Genomic DNA, 24,360 nt, shown 5'->3' with positions numbered 1-24,360 from the left:
TATGTATATATATGCATGTATATATATATGTATGTATATATGTATGCATATATATATGTATATATATGTATATATATATGTATATATGTATATATATGTATATGTATGTACATATATGTATGTATATATGTATATAGATATATATATATGTATGTATATATATATGTATATACATATCTATGTATATATATGTATATACATGTATATATCTATGTATATATATGTATATACATGTATATATATATATGTATATATATGTGTATATATATGTATATATTTATATATATGTATATATATATGTATATATATGTAGGTATATATATATGTATATATATATGTATATATATGTATGCATATATATATATGTATATATATATGTATGCATATATATATATGTATATATATATGTATGTATATATATGTATATATATGTATATATATATGTATATGTATATATATTTATGTATGTATATGTATATGTATATATAATTATGTATATATATGTATATATATGTGTATATATATGTATGTATATATATGTGTTTGTATGTATGTATATATATATGTATATATATGTGTATATATTTATTTATATATATATGTGTATAGATATATGTATATATATCTGTATATATATATATATGTAAAATATATTTTAGTCATTGACATACAGACCTGTTTCGTTGTTTCACAACTCATCAGTGCCGCTAGACTAACACTTATCCCAAGCCGAGGATCGAACCTAGAACCGTCGTGATGACAGTCGGCAGTTCTACTCCCTGACTACGGAAGCGGTGGCCGCAATTAATCTGTCCGAATGTCTATTTAAATAAACATCCGTCGGCCACTCGTAAAGTGCTCAAACTTTTTTTTGTAAACAAACCGCGAGCTTCGTATTTTTTCAGCTAAATTAAGTGGCGAGTGAGATTATTTACGATAGTGCTCAACCCAAGAGGGGGGGCTTTATAAAATATATATATATGTATATGTACATGTATAATTTTTTTTTTTTTACACAGTGGTCACCACTTATCAAGGCCCGGAAGCCACTCAGGGATAAGGGTTATTGCAAGTACATTGCTTTAGTGTGGAGATTTGATGAAATGTTTACTTAAGGGGGCGGTTCATTAGGAATTTGTTAACGTTAGACTTGAACACATCCAAGTTGTAGTCCGGTGGGTAGCAGGCAGATGGAACAGAGTTCCACAGGCGTGCAGTTCTAGGAAAGAAGCTTTGTTCATGGAATCCACGTTTTTATTTAGGCACAGATAAAGAGTGGGGGAAATTTTTTACAGTGGATTCAGCTAGATGAGTGTGTTTCGTGAAAGATTGGCGAGGGGGGGACCAGAGATTGGAGTTCAGACGAGCACCTGCCTATGAAATAACGATAAAACAAAGATAGGCTCGCAACATCTCTTCTGTCGGAGAGAGGTTGTAGAGTAGACAAAAGGGCATCCCCCACTAAGCCACGAAGTCTATTTTGTACTCTGTCAAGGCAGGATAGGCTATTTTTAGCAGCTCCTGCCCAGATATGGCAGCAGTATTCACCCCTTGGACGTACTTGGCTTTTATATAGATAGAGAAGTAGTGATATATCTTCTGGAGCAGTAGAAGGATCCCACCGTCTTTCCAACGACCTTGGCAACAGATTTGATGTACGTGTTCCATTTCAGATCAGGAATAAAGTTCAAACCCAGAAGCTTGTCAAAACACAGGGCCTCTCCCAGACGAGAGCCATCCATCCCAATTGATGCCAGATGGGGATCAGAGCGTTTATGATATAAGGATAGGAGTTTGGTTTTAGATGCATTAAAGGTAACCAGCCACGTCTTCCCACACTGAACCACGTGCTCGAGATCAGAGGAGAGAGAATCAGAGAGAACTTTCTCATTTACAGCCTTTGACGTGTTGCCGTAGATGTGTATATATGTATATATATATGTATATATGTATATATATATGTATATATATATATGTATATATATATGTATATATATATATGTATATATATGTATATATCTAGTATGTATATATATGTATATATAGTATGTATATGTATGTATATATATGTATATATTTTTAAGTATATATGTATATATGTATATGTATATATTCATATGTATATATGTGTATATATGTATGTATATATGATGGACTCTCCCGTCGATTTCGACGTATGAGGTTCAGACAACCCATATTTCTAAAACTCATTTATGCTTTTGCCTCTGATGACTTTTTAGTCCAGCAAGGGACTTGCAGACAATGCCACAAATAGAACATGAATGTTGATTTAATGCTGCAGATATTGGTTCGGCTGGTAGTCGTTTTGCTCTTACTCTGTTTTCTTTCAGTTGCCTTAAGCTTTCAGATTGAAACCTCTGGAGACCTTCAAAACACCTTGATCTCCATCCTTTTCGGTCATTCACCTCATCTTCAAGACTCCTGTATGGTATGTTCACTGCAGACAAGTTACTCTTCAACTTGTCCTTGTACCTAAGCCAAGGACGTCCGACAATTCTTTTACCACCCTCAAATTGACTGTACATCGCAATTTTTGGAATTCTGTCATCGGGCATCCTCAATACATGACCAGCCCACCGCAATTGCGATTGAATAAGGAATAATTCAATGCCAGATATTTTGCATTTTGTGAATAATTCGGCATTTGATACCTTGTCACGGAGGCTAAGACCACATATGGAGCGTAGACAGCTTTTGTGGAAAACGTCCAGCTGATTAATGTGATGTCTGTATGGAGTCCATGACTCAGATCCATAAAGAAGAATGGAAAGAACAACAGCATGGTAGACAAGGTTTTTTGTGTCTAGTCGAATACCCCTTTTGTTCCACAAGCGATGGCGGAGATTTCCAAAGGCAAAAGTGGCCTTAGCAATCCTGTTGACAATTTCATCATCAAGAGAACCGCCCTGGTTCACCTTGCTACCAAGGTAAGGAAAGGACTTGACATAATTGATATCATGACCGTCAACTTTCAGCTTGCGCGCAGGAAATCTATACTCTGGTGGATTTTGCTTTACGCCTTCAACTTGTTTTGGGGTAGGGTGTGGCTGATGCACTACCTCAGTCTTCCTTATGCTAATTGTCAGGCCAAAGGCCTTGCACGCGGCTGAAAATCGATCAAGAAGAACCTGGGCTTCCTCAAAGGACGTGGCTACCAGTGCGGCATCGTCAGCGAAGAGCAAGTCGCGAATAATTTCGGTGCAAATAAGAGTCTTGGCCTTAAACCGTTGATGGTTAAATAAGCCACCGGATGACCGAAATTGAAACTTGACACCAGTGTCCAAATCATCAAATGCATGTTTCAGCATTAGTGAAAAGAAGAGCGCAAAAAGGACTGGCGCCATTACACATCCCTGTTTGGTCCCATTCGTAACATCAAATGGATCAGACATCATACCATCTGAGACAACACTGGCCTTCATCCCCTCGTGAAAGGAAATGATCACGTTCAGCATGTTTTCTGGAATACCAAGCCTTCTTAAAACTTGCCAAAGAGCATCGCGATTCACAGTGTCGAAGGTCTTCGTCAGGTCAACAAACACCATATACAATTCCTGATTTTTCTCACGGACCTTTTCTGCCACCTGACGTAAGGAAAATATCATGTCAATGGTGCCGCGACCCGACCGAAACCCATACTGTGATTCTGGATACACCTTATCAATGAGACGATTTATGATTCGGTTTAGAATGAGCCTAGCCAGAATCTTTCCTGCAATTGAAAGCAGAGATATCCCCCGATGGTTGTCACAGACATTCTTGACTCCCTTATTTTTGTAGAGATGTTTGATGCAGGCATCTTTGTAGTCCTGTGGAACTCGGCCTGCTTTCCATATCTTTACAAAGAGAGCATGGAGCTTTTTTACCAGCAAATGCCCACCATACTTGTACACTTCAGGCGGAATTGGATCCTTTGGTGATGGGGACTTGCCAGAAGCAATTTGTTTGATGGATTCCCATACCTCCTGATAAGCAGGTTCCAATGATAATTCTGGAATATCTGGTTTCTGAGGAATAGAGGACACAACATCGCTGTCAATGACAGATGAGGTGTTTAAGACAGTTTCAAAGTGCTCCTTCCAACGATTGAGAATATCTGATTTATCAGTCAGCAATGCCTCTCCATCGGCTGTGCTTAATGGGGAAGCGCCACTTTTCTGAGGACCAAATACCTCTTTTAGACCATCATAGAAGGCTTTCGTGTTCTTGCTGTCAGCAGCTCCCTGCAGTGCTATTGCCTTATTGTACCACCATTGTTCTTTCATAGCTCGGAGAGCTCGCTGTACCTCACCTTTACACTTTTTGTAGGCTGTGTGCTTCACTGTTGAGTTTTTGTCCTCAATCCAAGATTTGTGAGATGAGGGCATTTGGTTAATCAGTGCTTTAACTTCATCGTCACTTTCGTCAAACCAATCCTGGTGTTTTCTTTTCGGTATTCCAAGGACTTCTACTGCTACAGCTTGAGTTGCTTCTCGCAATGCTTTCCAAGAAGATTCAACATCATCAGTTACATCAACACCCTCAAGGTTTTCATCAAGCTTATTGGAGAGCTCAGTTCTCTTTTCCCTGGATTTAAGAGGCTGCACATCAATGCGTTTGGGGACTGTTGATTTTTTTAACTCTGTGCCTTCGCACATGCAACGACAGTTTACTTCTGAGAAGGGCGTGATCCGAAAGATAGCAAGAAGTGTGGAAAGAGCGAGTGATTTTGAAGTCACTTATGTGCTTCCGCTTTGTTATGACGAAGTCAATAAGATGCCAGTCCTTTGAACGAGGATGCATCCATGTCATCCTCCAATGCACAGGTTGTTGGAATATTGTATTGGTAATACAGAAGTCAAACTCCCTACAGATTGTAAGAAGTCGTAAACCATTTGCATTTACCTTGCCTATGCCATGCTTACTAAGTACACCGGTCCACGACAGATGGTCACTACCAACACGAGCATTGAAATCGCCAGCAAGAACGAGTTTATCATGGTGTCAAACTCTGGAGAGGACATCACGGAGGGTATCGTAGAAGTCATCCTTCTCTTGATCTGAACTGGCTAACGTTGGGGCGTAACAACTAACTAGCGTCACCCCGGTGTTTCCTTCTAACTCTAGGGAAAGAGTTGCCACACGATCAGATATGCCTTTGGGAAAAGACGACAAGGACTTTGCCATCTTGGACTTAATGGCAAAACCAACGCCTGATTGGCGGGGTTCATTTTCTGCCTTTCCTGACCAAAAGAAGTCATATCCACCCTTTTTCTCTCAAAGTTGAGAATTGCCAGGCAAGCGAGTTTCACATAAGACAGCAATGTCAACATCATACCTCTGTAACTCAAGAGAAACAAGGGCTGTCTTGGCTCGGGTGCAGCATTATTATCCTGGAGGGTACGGACATTCCAACACCCTATTGAGAGATTCTTTGTTGAGGTTTTTTGTCGTATTCTATTGTTCTGACTGCATAACTGGATAACCAGACAGCTGCAGCGGGCTGCCAAGTTAAGTGGTGAGCAAGCAATTTTTTAGGGCTCCTTTTATCGCCCCCTCCCCGCCACAGGGAAAGCAGTGCTATCCCTAAATAGGGCTGCTTTGTCCCTGATGGAGGACACGAACAGCACAATTGCTCACAGGTTTGTGCTAGAACGGCCATCTACCATCAGCCGCCACTGTGCAGAGATCCGGCTGAGGACTTCCAGTAATATCCTTTACCTGTCCCCGTCGCTTTCACTCCATCGCCAGTGGACTTCTTGCAGGACAGTATGAGGTTTTCATAATGAAATTATGACAGGCTGTCCGAAACCCACACAAAGGACTTGATTTAAGTGGTGAAGGCTCGTGTAGGACCATCCACACTTTTTGGAACTGCTGATTAACTTACTCGGTGCAAACCAATTGCCACAGAACAAGCAGACAACAACCCTCAGGTTTGATGTAAGAGTTTCCTTCTCTTAGTGGTATAACCGTGCCCCCAGACACCAACCTGGTAATTTCCTTGTACCGGCGCAATATATATATATATATATATATATATATATATATATATATATATATATATATATAAGTATACATACACACATGACGCAATATATATATATATATATATATATAAGTATATATATAAAAGTATATATATGTATATATATGTATATAAATGTATGTATATATGTATATATATATGTATGTATATATGTATATATAAATGTATATATATATATATATATATATATATATATATATATATATATATATATAGTATTCCGAATTTTACTGGGTTTATATAATTGAAAATTTGGTAATCGTTCATATGCCAATAAAAAAGAGATGACTTAAACTGTAAGTTACAAAATTATCATATTTCATAATTGAGTATTCATATATTGTTGTAACAAAATCAAGACATCAAGGAATAGATCGATAGCAACAAATAGTGTATTTCATATATTTCATGTATATGAAATACAGTATTTGTATCTATTCCTTGATGTCTTGTTTTTGTTAAACCAATATTATATATATATATATATATATATATATATATATATATATATATATATATATATATATATATACGGTGGCGGCTCGTGCCTTAGATTAGTGGGGGTGATGTTTTAAAAAAAAATATGTATTGTTTTAATATTGTGTAAAAATAAAACAAACATAAAAAATATAATTTATACGTATGCACACGTATAAAAATACAATAACTTAAAGGAATCCTAAATAGATGTGAATATTTTAAATATTTTACTTATTACATTCATTTGAAAGTAAACTTCATTCTTCTTTAATTTGTGAGAAAAGATTGATAATTTTCTCCTTAACTTCTGAATGACTGCTGAAGAACTTTTTTTCAATTGAAAGCACTGCAAGTGCATTTAGTCTTTCGCAACCCATGGTGCTCCTTAGAAAAGTTTTTATTTTTTACAGAGTTGAAAAACAACACTCTACGTCTGATGTAGTCATGGGAATTGTCAAGATAATTTTTATGAGTTTTGTGATTTCACTAAGAACATCGTTTAAATTGTTTTCCAAAATAAATTTCAGGAGATCAATTACTTTGCAATATTCATGGATATCTGACCTACTATAAAATATTTCTAGCTCAGTTTCAAACTTTTCTTTGTCAATCATGGGATATGCTTCAGTTGTCAAGGATATCTCTGCTGTAGGTAGTTTTTTTCTTAAAACTATCAAAGCTTATCTTGTAAAACAATTTAGCATGTATTAAATGTTTAGTTGAAGAATATCTGTCCGTTATATCAACAGATATATAGTCACACAGTTCTATAGCTTCGCCCTTGAGTGTTTGTGAAGAATTTTCACAATATTTGGTGTTTCTTATCTCTAAAATAGCAGTTTTGAAATTTGTTATGTATTCATTGACTTTATATATGCTAATTTCCCGAGAAATAATTTCAACATGAGACAAAATTTTATGAAATAGCTAAAACCAAAATATGAAATTTTCATCGTTCAAATATTTCAGAATTCCTGTCGCTTCTGCAACGGTCTCATCTACATATGATGTTGACTGAATTTCAGTGACGGTTTTTTAATGCTTGAACATTTTCATGAACTCTATTTATGTATGTTAAAGTTCCACCTTGTGGCGGATACACGTAGAATGCTTACATCCAGATACTTGAAAAATGGACAGATGCTGTGATGATCTAGAAAAGAAAGTCGGAATAGCCAAAATGTTAGAGATAAATATTCTAGCATTACACAAAATTTTGTTTCAGATTAAAAGGGGGATTGTACCACAGGATTTTTCTCTTACGGTTTCTATTTGTATTTGTGTTTGGGTGTGTTGGTTCTATGAACTCAATTTGGGTGTTTTTGTATCCACTATCCTTAAGGGCCCTGTTATAGAAATATTTATGTTTATTAAATGTTTCAAGAAAATCTTGAAACATTTAATAAACATAAATATTTCTATAATATTTCTATAACAGGGCCCTTAAGGATAGTAGATACAAAAACACCCAAATTGAGTTCATAGAACCAACACACCCAAACACAAATACAAATAGAAACCGTAAGAGAAAAATCCTGTGGTACAATCCCCCTTTTAATCTGAAACTTAAAACAAATCTAGGAATGAAATTCTTAAACTTAATTAAAAAGCACTTCCCTATTAATAACATACTACATAAAATTTTCAATAAAAATACAATAAAACTTAGTTATAGCTGTAATGAAAACCTTGAAAAAATAATTAAAGAACATAATAACAAAATATTAAACAAAAATAGCACACCCATTGCTACCGAAAGTTGTAACTGTAGAATTAAATCAAAATGCCCTCTTAAAGGAAATTGTCAAATTACTTCTGTAGTGTACCAAGCAACTATTTCTACTAAGGAAAATCCGAATGAAAAAAATATTACATAGGAATGACAAATAACAATTTTAAAGAAAGATTTACCGGTCACAAGTGCTCTTTTGAAAATAATGAATACAAAAATAGAACTTCCTTGTCTAAATATTACAATGAACTAGTAGAGCAAGGTTACTCCCCAATAGTAAATTGGAAAATTTTAAAGAAAGCGAAAACCTGTTCATCTTTAAACTCGCCTTGCTACCTATGTCTTTATGAGAAATTATTTATACTTACTTTTAGAGAAAGAGATAAATTATTAAATAAGAAGCACGAAAATTCAATTAATTGCAAACATTATAAAAACCATCTTTTAAGTAATTTAGTTTAGATATAAAATTTAAATAAATTTAAAATTGTCACTGATTTCTATAATTTATTAAAATACTATTAATATACTTTCTCCTCTCCTGATTTTACTCTCTTTACTTCCCCTATCTTATATACCTGTGTGTCTATGTGTATATGTATGTGTCTATGTATTTATTTTATGACCGTGTGTACTTAGATTTATATATTTCTATATTATTTGGTATACCCTCCCATGTTTATTCAATCCATTTGTATGTTTCTATGTGTGTATGCATCTATCTGTACTCTTGCCAAATTATTTGTATTCTTATGTATTTCTATATATATAATTTATGTAAATTATACATATTTATGTGTGAGTATATATATGTGTGTGTGCGTTGTTGTTTATTAGTATATGATTGTGTGCATATATTTGTGTATTTTTTTTGTATGTATGTGTATACATAAGATTATATATATATATGCTTATTTGTATGTCGGTTGGTTCTCTGTGGGTATATACATATGTATTTTATTATTTTTAATTTGGGTACTATCTACCTGTGCGTCGCTACTTTTGAGTATTTCGTTGATTTAATTACTTCTTTTGCCTGAATATATTTATATATTTATAGGTAAGTGTACTTGTATCTGTGTTATTAGTAATCTGGTCTTGAATGTATTAATTTGTGATTTAATATGACTTTATATCTATACTTAAATAGCTTAAACTTTCAACTTAATAGTATAGTTACACCTTTACTTATGTGCATGTATATGTATGTATATATATATATATATGTATATATATATATATGTGTGTGTATATATGGATATATATATGTGTGTGTGTGTGTGTGTATATATACATATATGTATTGTATTCTTTTTATATACATAAATATTAGTAGTTTTTTATTTATAATTATTGGACCTATTTAATTTATTTAATCCCCTCTTATGGCTAAATATGTTATATTAAAAAGATAATAAATATTAATTTTATTCTGTTTTTATTATTATTATTATTATTATTATTATTATTATTATTATTATTATTATTATTATTATTATTATTATTATCATTACTATTATGTTTATTATTATTAATAATAATTTTAATATTGTTTTATCATTATTTTTTTCTTTTATTTATATATTTATCTAATAAAAACGCGAAAACTTTAAACTTATATCATTTAGCATAAAGGGCCTAATTAATTGTAGACGTATGTTTGAATTGCGTTGATATTACTCGTGGACGTATGTGAGAGGATAAATATGCTGGCTGGATACATTCACTGCCTTTTTTGACATGTTCATTTCTGACGCTTGGATTGTATCTTCTGTTTGTATTTGTAATAATATGTTTCATTACTGAATTGTATAATTGTTCATAAATTGGTTGACACGCAGATCTTTTTCTTTTTCTTTTTCTTTTTCTATATACTGTCAAATTCTTACTTTCTCTCTTTCTCTCTTTCTCTATTTAACTAGATCTCATTATTCTTTCCTTTTCCTTCTAGTTCTTATTCTCTTTATAATAACCATTTATATCTTTTTTCTTTTCTTCTCCATATCATATATGTATATATATGTATATATATATATATATATATATATATATATATATATATATATATATTTATATATATATATTTTTTTTTTCTCTCTTCTTTTTCTCTCTATTTTTTTTCTCTCTATTTTCGTTCTCTATTTCTTTCTCTATTTCTTTTTTTTTCTCTTCTCAATCACTCTCTCCCCATTGTAATCTTTTAACTTTATTTAAATTGCCCCTCCCTTTTTACATTTTTTAATTAAAGTTCTGTGTTTTAGGTTTTTTAATTCCAACTTTTAAAGAGTTCCTACCTAAAATAAAAATCCATTATTCATTGAACTTTTGAATAGTCAAGTCGCTGCCTGATGATATCTGTTGTTTGATTGAAACAAGTGGCTATTTGTAGCAGCGGGATGTGAGCATGTTTATATAACAATAAACAAGTATATATATATATATATATATATATATATATATATATATATATATATATATATATATATATATACATATATATATATATATATACATATATAATGTGTGTGTGTGTATATAATGTGTGTGTGTATATATATGTGTGTGTATATATATATGTGTGTGTGTGTGTGTGTATATATATGTGTGTGCATATATATGTGTATATATATGTGTATATATATATTTATGTATACATATATATATATAAGGTAAAAACATTTCTAACTAAAATGTATTTTAAAAATAAAATTTTCTTCGCTTTTCTATAGAAAAAAATGTAAATATTTTTTATTCTGTAAAGTTTAACTACTACAAAATAAATAGATTTCAAACTACTTAAAAACACAAACAAAATAAGTCATATAGGTAAAAAAAATAACATTAGTCGCGTTGGTAGCTTCAAAGCTAAAAGCCCGAACACTTTTAATTTATAAAAAGTTTGGCATATTGTATATTTTTGTCTGCTTAAATCGCATTTAAAAGTGTGGGAATTTTTTTTAAGGTTGAGATTTTATTTACAAGAACACGTTACACTTTTTAATAATAATAAAAAGGAAACATTTGTAAACAAGCCTCTTAAAAAAAATAAGCGAAAACGCAAACACCGCATTATACGAGCGTTTGGAACTACGAAAACTACAGTTCCAATTGGCTCATATCGGCCGTCTAGATCGGGCATGCGCACAAGCGAACTTCACTAAGAATGTGTAACTGTGAATTTCGCAGCTATAGGCAAAGTTTTACTTTTATGCTTATATGAGTATGGGGACAATTATCGACATTAAGCTTCAGGATTATATATATATATATATATATATATAATTAATATATTATCACATAGAAAGAAAAAATAATGAACATATTCTTTTTAACATGTATCGATAATAATGAGTAGAAATGACTTGGGAGTGCTGAAGTTCCACAGCTCCAGGCACAAGCCACCACTGTATATATATATATATATATATATATATATATATATATATATATATATATATATATATATATATATATGTATATATATATATATATATATAGTGAAATTATTCTTTATTAGAAGTTGTTTATTAAGTAATAAAAAAAAATGTGTGTTCTTTCTATGCCTTTATTAATATCTATTTCAACTAACATTTCTAGTTTATGTGGGTTGATTTCTATAATGTTATCATCATCATTATTTTCTTTTTCAACAACAATTTTTCTTTGACATTAATCTCATTTTTTTCCTTTTTTCAATTCTAGGTGCCATTTATAATCAATTCAGTTGATCTTGAACAACTGCTGTTTTTTACAAACATATTTGAATTAGTACCTGACATTATTGCACAATATTCTGAAGATAAAGAAAAAATCAAACTCCTTGTTTCAAAAGAGAATCTTAAAAACCTTCAAGATTTGCTAAAAGACACACAGAAAAAACTCTTGACAGATAAGTTACAAATTAAAGAAAAACTCACCAACAAACAAGTGGAAATTTTGCTACAAAAAGTTCAACAGTTATATCCACCAATTAAATGCCAGTTTTTTGATAATGATCACTCTTTCAGTTTTCAAGGTTTTTTCAAACAAGAAATCAAACAAGCAAAAGATCTGTTGAAATCTTTACTTGGATTTATAGATTGGAATGATCCAATTCATGAGAGAGAATCCAATCTAGATAGACAAGAAAGTGAAATGGAGCATATCTATGATGTCCCAGTTGAAGATGTTAAGCCTTCTCGCTGCTTTCGGATTGGAAATGATTTCTTCATTAAAGTTTATGCAGATGATATTCTGAATCTAAAAGTAGATGGCATCGTTAATATAGTCGACAATGCTCTAAGTTTCAGAAACGAAAGTTCCAAAGCAATTTTTGAAGTTGCTGGAAAAGCTGTCGCAGAAGAATATGCAGAAAAAAGTAAGAGCAGCGCGAATAGACTTATCATAACCTCAGCTGGTAATCTGAAGCGAAACAAAGTTATTATTCATGTTTCGAAACCAATTACAAGTGAAGATGAACATTTCAGCAAAAAAGTTGAAAACATTGTATATGATTCACTCGTGACAGCACAGAATCTGAATCTTGTTTCAGTTGCTTTATCGACAATAATTTCCGGTAAGTACATTTCTCTTAATATGTTTATAATATTTCTCTGATCAATCACAAATGTTTACTACATTCAGAATATATGTGTGTGTGTGTGTGTGTGTGTGTGTGTGTGTGTGTGTGTGTGTGTGTGTGTGTGTGTGTGTGTGTGTGTTTGGACAATTAATTGGAATCGGATTCGGGAATCAGAAAAATCAGAACTTTTTGAGGTATCGGTATCAGAATTGGAAAAATTTGAGCTTAATTTCTGATTACAAAATGATTCATTTAATTTTATATTGACAATAAAAAATGTAACAAACACATTTTTATTTATTTCTTTATTAGAAGTTGTTTATTTATGACATAAGACTATGAGTTAGTTTGGGAGTTAACTTTCCTATTCCCTTTGTAAACATTTTTGCACCTATTTGCTAATCATCTATATGCTTCTTCACAAGGAGTTCAGATTTGATAATTAAAAGATTTAAAATGCTCTGTACAAGGTTTTTTAATTTCGCTGGATCTGGATACTCTCATTGTCTGTCATCAGTTTCTTCTGAGATAATGTTTAGGGTACTTCTTTGCTTTGGACACAAGTGAAAAATATAAAAATCTCAGTAAGAGTTTATCAAAATCTTGGATAAAATACATAAAGGAAAGTTTTTCGAATTAAAAAGGGAAATTACATCTACATTTAAACTTAGAATTCCATCCCAAACAAGAATGAGATTCAACATTTGTTACGGTAACTAATTAGACCAAATGAAGATGAAAAACAAATATGCAATAAGTAAATGTTACCAAAGGCAAGACACTTCTATTTACCTGGATAAGTTTATTTGTGTTTAAAATTATTTTAAAGCATGCTTTTACTTCAAAACAAACTTAGTGTTCACTCTGTTGAGTTAAAATAAAAAATGTCTGTCTATAAGCCTTTTACAAGGACCCTTGATAACCACTCAAAATCAAAAATTAAACAAACACATCAAATAAATATCAATAATTGAGCAAAAATGTTATTTTCTACCAATATTTTATTTAATTTTCTATTTTTGAGCAATCAGACAATTTAAAAAGTTAGAATGGTCCATAAATGATTATCATTTTAGTTTATGTGCAAAACTGCTGTCCTACGCTAAATTCTAAAATAATTGTTGGTCCCCCGATTTGTCAGAGAGAGACCTATGTTTTCAGTGGCGTCCGTGCGTCCATACGTCCATTAGTCCACTATTGCCAGATAACCGTCCATTAGTTTTTCCTGAAATCTTTCCACAAATTGTATTTCATTAAATAGATGTACACAGTAAAAAAAAGATTTTTATGAAAATTCCTGTTGCGCTCTCAGGGGCTCAAAAGAGGTAAAAAATGCGCCAAAATGGCCAAGAATGACACGTTTTGCCTCATAACTTTTGATCCATCCATTAGATTTTTTTAAAACTTGGCCAAAATGTGGATCGCATTATTCTTAATATAAATCCAGTATGGGCAACCCTGGCAAAATTCTGGTTCGCGTCCCCGGGAACTTTCAGTGCTAAAAACGTCCCTTTTTGTGGCTCTTTTTTCATATTTGTCAACAAAAACTTAATATGTCTGACTATATAGTGATTTTTCATGGTGGTCAACTCAAATATAAATCTGTTAAGGCCTGAAACTACACCGTTATCCATTTACACTGGGATTCGGCATCTCCAGAGGCTCAAAAGAGGTCAAAAATGCTCTAAATTGGCCCAAAATAACAGTTTTTGCCCCATAACATTTGACCCATTCATTAGATTTTCCTGAATCTTGGCCAAAATGTGGAAGTCACTGTTCTTAATATAAATTCAGTATGGGTGACCCTGGCAAATTCTGGTTCGCATCCCTCTGGGACTTTAAGGCTAAAAAAACATGCCTTTTTGTAGTTCTTTTTTCATATTACTCAAAAGCTTGATATGTATGTCTGTATAGTAGTTTTCCACTGCATCGTTTGTCCATTTTAACTGGGATTCAGTGTTCCCAGGAGCTCAAAAGGGGGCACAAATGAGCCAAAATTGCAAAAAATGACACTTTTTAGTCCATTAGATTTTTCTGAAACTTGGCGAAAATGTGAAGGCAACGTTGGCTCTTCACACTTCTCACGTTCATCATTTTTTTTATTATTTTTTTGTTGCGTCATCTCACATGCAGCACCAGAGGGGGATTACACACGTGTGGCTTGTTTGTTTTTTTTCCAACATGTAATCATCTAAAAAAGCAGAATCTCATTTTGAGCGAGTTATTTAGCTAAAGTGTTAATCTATTTGACATTATTATTGTTATTATTACTATTAATATTTTAATCTGGTTTTTCTTTTTACAGTAACACAAATCAATCTAATAACTGACCAAATCTTTATAATTGTTGGAAAAGATTAATATTACTTTATAGAGTGAAGGTGAAGAACAGGGACCCATTCTAATATTAAGAATTGTTTTAAAAATAGTAATATTATTATGCAGAAACTCATTCTTAACATAAGACGGGCATTGTTAACTATTCTGTTCAAAAACCGCTTTCTTATTTTGCATACCACTCGTCAATTCTTTTTAATCTTTTATAAAAATTTCAAATGGCATTAACGATGACCAAAAGCAAATGTACTTTTGTAATATATGCCCCCACCTCCCAAATATAGTTTTTACATTTTAAAAAATATATGCAGACCTTACACAGGGGTGGGGCTAAGTCATTTGAACAGTTTTAAAAAGCATTGAATCTTTAAATGTTAAGAAATTTTAAAAGAATTAGAATCAGAATCGGTTCTTATACAGGATTTGAAATTAAGGACAGAATCATTAATTGTATTAGAATCAGAAAACATTTTGGAATCGTCCCATCACTACTATATATATATATATATATATATATATATATATATATATATATATATATATATATACTAGCATGGGTACCCCGCGTTGCCCGGGTCGACATAAAGTTCTGTTTTGAACACACCTATTATACTAAGGATATTAATCATTTTCATTGTGGGTAACGTCGATACCCCCCCCCCACACACACACATACACAGCAATTTCAAAAATAAAAGAACAGATAAAAATATGTAAATGTAATCGCCCCAAAAAAGAAGTATGTGATACCCTTTCCATCAGGTGAAATTCTAACAATAGTAAAAATCATTTATTTATCCCCCGCCTCCGCAAAAAAAAAAAAACTTGACTAAACAAAAAGTCTTAAAAAAAAACAAAAAAAAACTTGTACTTATACCTAAGAATTTATGGTGAAAAAAGTAAAACTTTTATCTTTTCTTGAAGGAAAAAAAAAGAAAACTTTTTGTTGATAAATATTTTGCAAAAAACAAAATATATAAAATAAAATAAATAAAAATATTTTCAGTCCTTTAAAGGTAGTTTTTTTATTTTTGATTATTTACATTTGTATTTTTTTCCGGTTTGTTTGTTTTTAAAGTGTCTGTTACAATGCTCGGCTTAAACCAATGATTGCTGGTCTCGTCCGATCCATGCTTGACGAGAATTCCAGAGAGTTATGCAAGAGTATCAAATATTTAAAAATAAAGCAAAACATCTTTCTGTCTACACAAAATTATTTTTTCATGCTAGAACCGTCTTGCGATTACCAAATTAATTTATTTGGGAAGAGTTTTTTTTTTATTTTTCGAACTTCGGAACGTATAAAAAAAAACTATTCAGGGGAAATAACTCTACTCGTTTCATAAAAAAATTGATGTCGGAAGTAATAATTCCAAATAAATTTAATTGAATATATTATCAATAAAATTGTTATTTAGAGTTGATGAAATAACAATCTTAAATAGAACAATTAAAACAACTCTTTCACTAGAAACTTAAACTAACATACAGCTATTTAGTGCAATTGATTTTCCTTAATATAATAAACAAATGGGGTGATCTCTTAATCATATATTTTTAAAGAATCATAGAACATGTATCGAGACACAGGAATGGTTACGTTTGATCTGGCAGAACGGTGGTACATTAAAATTGTGGGGTCTGCGTTTACACCTGGTCCACAAAGTATGGAAATAAAAAATTTAAAAATTAAAAAAAAAACGTTTACAAGTGTTTTTGATATAGATGTACATAAGAATACTTTGATAAGTATGTTTTAACTTAAATAGGGATTGTATAATAAAATTGTGGGGTCTGCATTGGCGCCTGGCCTCCATAGAATGGAAATAGCCACATACTTTAATAAAGACTTTTCATATCTATCTGCATAAGTATACTTTGATAATTATATTTCAGTTTGAAGAAATATGGTATAATAAAATTATGGGGTGTTCGTTCGCACTTGACCTTCATAGAATGGAAATATGTCACAAAGTTTAACGAGGTATTTTAATATAGATCCACAGAAGATTGTGATAAGTGTTTCAGTGTGAACAGGCATGGTATATGGGGTTTATCTATTTTATTTTTACTTTCATCATATTTTGCTTTGGTTTTGATACCCCCAAATTCAACCCAAATTTACAACCCTTCCTTTTCATAACCTATCATACTTTCATAAATCAGAGTCCATTTTCTGTAGGCTGTTTTTGAACCCAGTCAATGATGGGTACTTTTTCTAGTATGTATATAAATTTATACATATATATAGAATAAATGACAAAAATTTATGTTCCAAAATTCATGATGTTGACCATCTTAGAATTTATTCCTTTAAATCAGTCGATTTATACAATTCTTGACAGTATCTGTTTCGTAGCGCAAAATCAATCAATTATTATTATATCAGTTAGTGAATATATTATGCCCTTAACTCATCAGAAGAAATAGCAACAATCAATTCGTCAAAAGGAATTGAAATGTGATTTGACATGGTAAAAATCTGAAAATTGGAAGAGAAGCTGCAGTTACCTTTATATTTTTCCATTACGAATTGAATTTTTATCAGACAAAGTTATTAAACCCAACTATTCGTACTAACAATTTTAATTAATTTATGAATCTTCTACTAAAATGTTCTATTTAATAATTAGTAAATTTATTAATTCTAAGATATGTATACATATCATGAAAATAATCAGCAAATTATAAAATATTAAATATGTTTGTATATACGAAACTAATCTAAGCTACAAAAAAACCATTGATCATTTTAGTCAGTTATCGTAACTAAACAATTTTTTTTTTTTACATAGACATCACCACGTATCAAGGCCAAGAGGCCACTCGAGGATAAGGTTTAAAAAGTGTCCAGTAGAAATTGGACAATATAGTAATCGTTAGTAATGGAAATTCAGTAAATTTGTTAACTTATACGGAACGGCTCATCAAAAACTTGTTTATGTTAGACTTGAAGACAACCATATTGTAGTCAGCTGGAAAGCAGGAAAACGGAAGACAATTCCATAGGCGTGCAGTTCTAAGAAAGAAGCTTTGCTCATGGAATTTACGTTTAGGTTTAGGCACAGATAAAGAGTGGGGGAAATTATTGATAGTGTTTTCTGCTAGACGGGTGTTTCTTGTGAAAGTTTGGAGAGAGGGGACCATAGATTGAAGCTCAGCTGAGCACTTGCCATGAAAATAATGATAAAGCAGAGACAAACTTGCAACATCTCTTCTGTGAGAAAGAGGTTGCATGGAAGAGAAAAGGACATCCCCTACAAAGCTATAAAGTCTATTTTGAACTCTCAAGGCAGGATAAGTCCTTTCTAGCAGCTCCTGCCCAAATGTGGCAACAGTATTCCATCCTTGGACATACCTGGCTCTTATATAGATAGAGAATTGCATCAGCAGTGAGATCTCTACTGGATCGATAGAAGGATCCCATCATTTTTCCAGTGGCCTTGGCAACAGATTTAATGTATGCGTTCTATTTAAGATCAGGAGTAAAGGTCAAGCCCAGAAGCTTGTCAAGACATGAGGCCTCCCCAAGACGAGAGCCATTCATTTCAATTGATGCCAGATGAGGATCAGAGCGTTGATGACGTAAAGATAGAAGCTTGGTTTTAGATGCATTAAAGTAACAAGCCACCCCATTGTACTACTTGCTCAAGATCAGAGGAGAGAGAATCAGAGAGAACTTGGTCATTTACGGTCTTAGATGTGCTACCATATAGTAGTGTCATCAGCATAAATGTCTATGAATGATGTAAGGATGTGATTTGTAAAATCATTAATGTAGATCAGGAAGAGAGTTGGGCCCAGGATGGACCCCTGAGGGACTCCAGCATTAATACTGTGAGCTTCTGATTCCTGCACATCAACCACTACTCTTATGAACCTATCAGTAAGAAATGATTTAATAATTGAGGAGACATTTCCAGCTATACCATAGCTAGAGATCTTGTGAAGTAAACCTTTATGCCATACCCTATCAAAGGCCTTAGATATGTCAAGAGCAATTGCCCTAGAAAGGTATTTATCCGAATTGAAGACTATACATAATTCAAATCTATTAGCTATTACAATCAAACACATCAATACTTACAATTATAATTTTTAATATTATACAATTAAAGAACTATACTTACGTTTTGTTAAGTTTAGAATAATCTGAAAATTCTTTTATATCGTAATTGTCCATAATTAAATTAACTTAATAAATGCGGCAGAATTACCTCCTTTTGAACAAATCTTCTGAAATAAACTTTGCTTATATTTATTAATTTTATTATAGCCATTCATATTCAACTAATAATCAATTTTTAATTGTAATATGGTTTTAATGTCTTTCAGTCAATATTATTTTTAAAAAATTAAATCGACTTATATTTTAAATTAATTCACTAATTTTTCCAATACAAAACGTTGGTATTACAGATTATTTCAATCAATAATTGATATATATATATATATATATATATATATATATATATATATATATACACACACACAATTTCTATATTAATATAATTTCTATATTAATTAAGGAATTTCTGTAAATTATCAGTACCAGTAAAATGAATTTGACCATCCTAGCAAACCAGCTGAAAGGAAAAGTTACATGCAAGGAAAATGTGATATCATTAATTATTTCAACAAAAGGAAAGAACTTCAGACAATAATAAACAAAAAGATTTCTTCTTTGTATGCATTTAAAAAATTATTTATTTCTTTTTGACGATAAATTTATTATTTCTTTGGTTACTAAAGCTGTGTAACCGAAGGAAAAATAAATGAATCGATGAAACAATTTTATTTTACTTTAAGGCCCGTCTCACGTCTGTATATAGCAAAATATTTCTTTTTGTAGATTTCGGTGTGCTAAAAACGAATCTGAAAACCGTTTCCGTTGCAAAAAAATAGTTTTCATGATATGAAGAAATTACTTTTTCCAAAGTGGGTGATCACTTTTCGATATAAATTTAACTTAAAATGAGTACCCACTTTCTGGCCACCTGAGAGAGGGGGCATTTTTTGTGTGTTTATTGGTTAGAAAGTTTTTTTGTTTCATTTCTTTTGCATGGTATTAACCCCTGAACTCTGAGACTATTTTCCATTTCATAGCCCAGCCTTCATTTACGCTATACATGAGCATAAACAAAGGCTGTTAAATGCACTTGTGTACCAAACTGCCTTTTCACAGTGTAATATTGGCGAAAAATTAAAATTAGACGAAAAACAAGTAGTTTTCTAAATATTAAACCATGTAATTCTATATGTTATCATGGGTGGCCATTTTGTACGCGCAAGTGTGCTCACATGGTCTACGCGCACGCGTGACGTTTTTCGCCAATACTACTGTGACAAGGCAGTTTGGTACGCGAGTGCACATTTAACAGCCTTTTTTATGCTCGCACGTAGCGTAAACGGAGGCTGGACTGTGAAATGGAAAATAGTCCCAGAGTTAAGGGGTTAATACCATATAAATGGTAAATTTGCAATGGAAACGGTTACCATATTCTTTTAAAGCAAACCAAAAACTACAAAAAACTATTTTGTTCCTATATGAATGTGAGACGAGCCTTAAAGTAAAATATTACCGATTTTTCTTTATTTTTTAATTTCCCCGTGTCTTTATTAAAAGATGAAAACAGAAGAAGAAATCAAAAAAAAACTTTTATCCAATAAGCACTAAAATGCCTCCTCTTTCAGGTGGCCAGAAAGTGGATAAGTTAAATTTACATGGAAAAGTGATCACCCACTTTTCGAAAAAGTAATTTCTTCATATCATGAAAACTATTTTTTGCAACGGAAATGGTTTTCAGATTCGTTTTTAGCACACGGAAATCTACAAAAATATATTTTGTCATATACGAACGTGAGACGGGCCTTAATGTAAAATTTTACCAATTTTTGTTTTTTAAATAGGAAACAGACGTGTGAAGAATTTTTTTTTTTTTAAGAATTTGTTATTGCTTGAAATTTTACGGTAATTGTTTAATTTTAATTAAAGTCAGTTTAAAAAAATTCAAAAAAATGTTAAATACAAGAGAAGTTCAAAATTAAAAATAATATTTCTTGTGTGTGTGTGTGTGTGTGTGTGTGTGTGTGTGTGTGTGTGTGTGTGTGTGTGTGTGTGTGTGTGCGTGCATATTGCCATAGCAACATGGCGGTTTCATGCACGCGCATATATGTGCATGCGGGTATATTGCTATAGAAACCAGGCGTAAGATTTGGATGTTAATGGCAATTTTTGTATTTTGGGGGTAGTTTCATATAATTTTATCTTTGTAAATGTTCACTTAGAACCCCCCCCCCCAAATTAACAATAAATTAGTGTCTTTCATTTGATACTGAAATTAAAACGATTGGAATCATCGTTTATGAGGAGTTTTGAATATTAGATTAGCCAATCAAAACTGTTCCTAGTGTCCACACACATTTTTGCTTTATATATATATATATATATATATATATATATATATATATATATATATATATGATGAGAATAATGGAAATAGTATTCCGACAGAATAGAGAAATAAAAACGAGTTATGTGTTCATCAACATTTCGTCTTTATTTCAAGACTTCCTCTGGATGAATGAGATTAAGAAACAAAAACACCATGTGCAAAGTGTGAAGCTGTTCTATTTCAGAAACCGAAAAAGACGGAAATTCAAAAAAGAAGGGGAGATTGCGTTGTTAAAGAGAGGGAGATTTTTAATAACATCATAAAGTCGTTAAAATGTTTTAAAAGATATGAACGCAGTTAATATTCTTTCTGGAAAGAATATGTCAGTTAAAATTCAAATATAGGTGTGTAACAGAAATGAAAGGAGTGTGTTTTGGTTATGTAATTTATTGATTGAGATTATATGTATTAATTATTACAGGAGGTGTTTCTATGGTGTGAGAAGGTTAATCTGTGTTTACAATTAAATTATGTTCTTTTAATAAAAGTTTACTTATTAATAACGCTACATTATAGAAACCTGCACGTTGTTTAATTGTGCTTGAATTTGCGATAAGCACTGATTCAAGAAGTCTCCAGCGTGGTTTATTTGAAATAAATTTAACTATATTTACTTGTTTAAAGTCAAAGGTGTGATTATGCTGCAATGAATGAGAGAATAATGCACTTAGAGAATTGCTATTTTTTATATCTCTTTTATGTTCACTAAGCCTTTTTTCTAACTTACGCTGGGTTTCACATGATGGCAATTTTGGCAAGGAATAGTGTATATACCTCCATTGGAAACTGGTTTGTTTTGGAGATGTTTCGTAGTTTTTAATAATTGTCTTATAGTTTGTGATGTTGTTTGTATTATTGGAATTCAATAACAATTTCTTCAAACAAAATTTCGGTTTTCCTATGGGTAACAACCTCAGTGGAATATTAGCCTGCCCTTTCTTAGAATTCCTAGAATCTGCTCCTTTCAAATTTAGATTACCTCCAAACATAAAATATTTTAGACGACATTTTAATTTTTCTTCCTGAAAACATGCACATAGACAACATTAAAGACAAATTAGACTCAGTTGAACCCCCCATAAAGTTTACCTATGAAACAGAAAACAATCACTCATTAACTTTTCTGGGCATATTTATTATAAAATCCAATAATAAACTATCCATCAAAGTTCACCGCAAAACTACACACAAAAATGATTGCATGCATTTCTATTCACACCATGATAACAAAATAAAAACAAGTGTGATAATTGGTTTCTTCTTACGTGCATTCAGAATTTGCAGTCCAGAATATCTGGACAAAGAATTCAAATACCTCACAAACACTTTGAAAACCTTGCAATATCCGACATATTTCATATTGAATGCTAAGTGAAAAGCCTCACAAAAAAGCCACAGAAAATATTTATTTTCCAGAATAAATAATCAAAAATCATATACACTAGATTTTTCTCTCATAAACAGATGCCTTCTTTTACCTACACACACCAATAATACAATAATTTGCAACACACTAAACAAACTAGGAACATCACAAACTATAAGACAAATATTAAAAACAACAAAACATTTCCAAAATAAACCAGTTTCCAATGCAGGCATATACACTATTCCTTGCCAAAATTGCCATCATAGATACGTTGGTGAAACCCAGCGTAAATTATAAAAACGGCTTAATGAACATAAAAGAGATATAAAAAATAGCAATTCTCAAAGTGCATTATTCTCTCATTCATTGCAGCATAATCACACGTTTGACTTTAAACAAGCAAATATAGTTAAATTTATTTCAAATAACGTCAGGGATGAGAGTTCATATAGAAACGTTTTAATTTGAATAAAATAAAATACGCATCAAGTGCTCTTGAAAGCCAAATCACAACGTAATATTAGGAAAATAAATAAATATTTTACTTGTTTGAAATTTATCACAAATATATTTCAGAGATATACTCCATCTTCAGTATGTTGTTTTGTTTCTTTTTTTCTTTTCTTCTTCCTTGCCATGTTGTAAAGTTGGAGAAAAAAGTCTGTTTATAAAGAGCCACGCATTGTATCTAGCGGTTGTATTTTGAAATGTTTGAACTGTGTGTAGGCAATGTGAGAATAACATCAGGGATGAGAGTTCATATAGAAACGTTGTTTTAATTTAAATAAAATAAAATATGCATCAAGTGCGCTTGAAAGACAAATCACAACGTAATATTAGGAAAATAAACAAATATTTTATTTGTTTGAAATTTATCACAAATGTATTTCAGAGGTATACTCCATCTTCAGTATGTTGTTTTGTTTTAATTTGAATGTAGTATTAAGAGTATCTGAAGTAAGCAGATTGGATAAATAATTAGTAATAAAAATAAATAAGTATTCTTAAAAAAAGAAGCTTCTCTGGGGGTTAAAATATTCAAACTGAGGTTTATGTTTCAGAATTTTAATACATGCGAACTTTGTAAATCAAAATTGATCTATAAAATATTCATTGCTAAGATAAAATTGAAGATAGGTTGGATATAGAAGTATTTAAAGGTATGATTATCATATTACTAAAACCATTTTATAGATACTGAAGTTATTGGTTTAATTAAAATTTCAGTTGGTGAATATTTGGATTTAATTAAGAGATTCTGGATAAAGTGTATGGGATTATGTTTAATATAAATGAAAGGAGATTCTAGAAAGATTAAGAAAACAAGTTGAGTAAATCTAGTAGTCAAGTCAATTTAGATTAGCATATCTAAAGTTA

The 24,360-nt window shown here is 31.5% G+C and overlaps 1 protein-coding gene across 4 annotated transcripts in view; it reads left to right on the top strand.

The window, feature by feature from the left end:
- Positions 1-24,360, top strand: part of LOC145245989 (uncharacterized) — a 325,168-nt gene that overhangs the window by 237,953 nt on the left and 62,855 nt on the right. For all 4 annotated transcript variants that reach the window (XM_080107785.1, XM_080107786.1, XM_080107788.1 and 1 more), the window contains one exon: positions 11,964-12,816. In XM_080107785.1, the coding sequence (XP_079963911.1) occupies positions 11,964-12,816 (853 nt within the window). The remainder of the gene's footprint in view (positions 1-11,963; positions 12,817-24,360) is intronic.

The sequence above is a fragment of the Euprymna scolopes genome, chromosome 23 (genome assembly GCF_053919585.1).
Source record: "Euprymna scolopes isolate OS-2025 chromosome 23, ASM5391958v1, whole genome shotgun sequence".
Lineage (NCBI taxonomy): Eukaryota > Metazoa > Mollusca > Cephalopoda > Sepiida > Sepiolidae > Euprymna > Euprymna scolopes.
The sequence above is the reverse complement of the archived record's forward strand: the minus strand, read 5'-3'. Positions and strand labels throughout refer to the sequence as shown.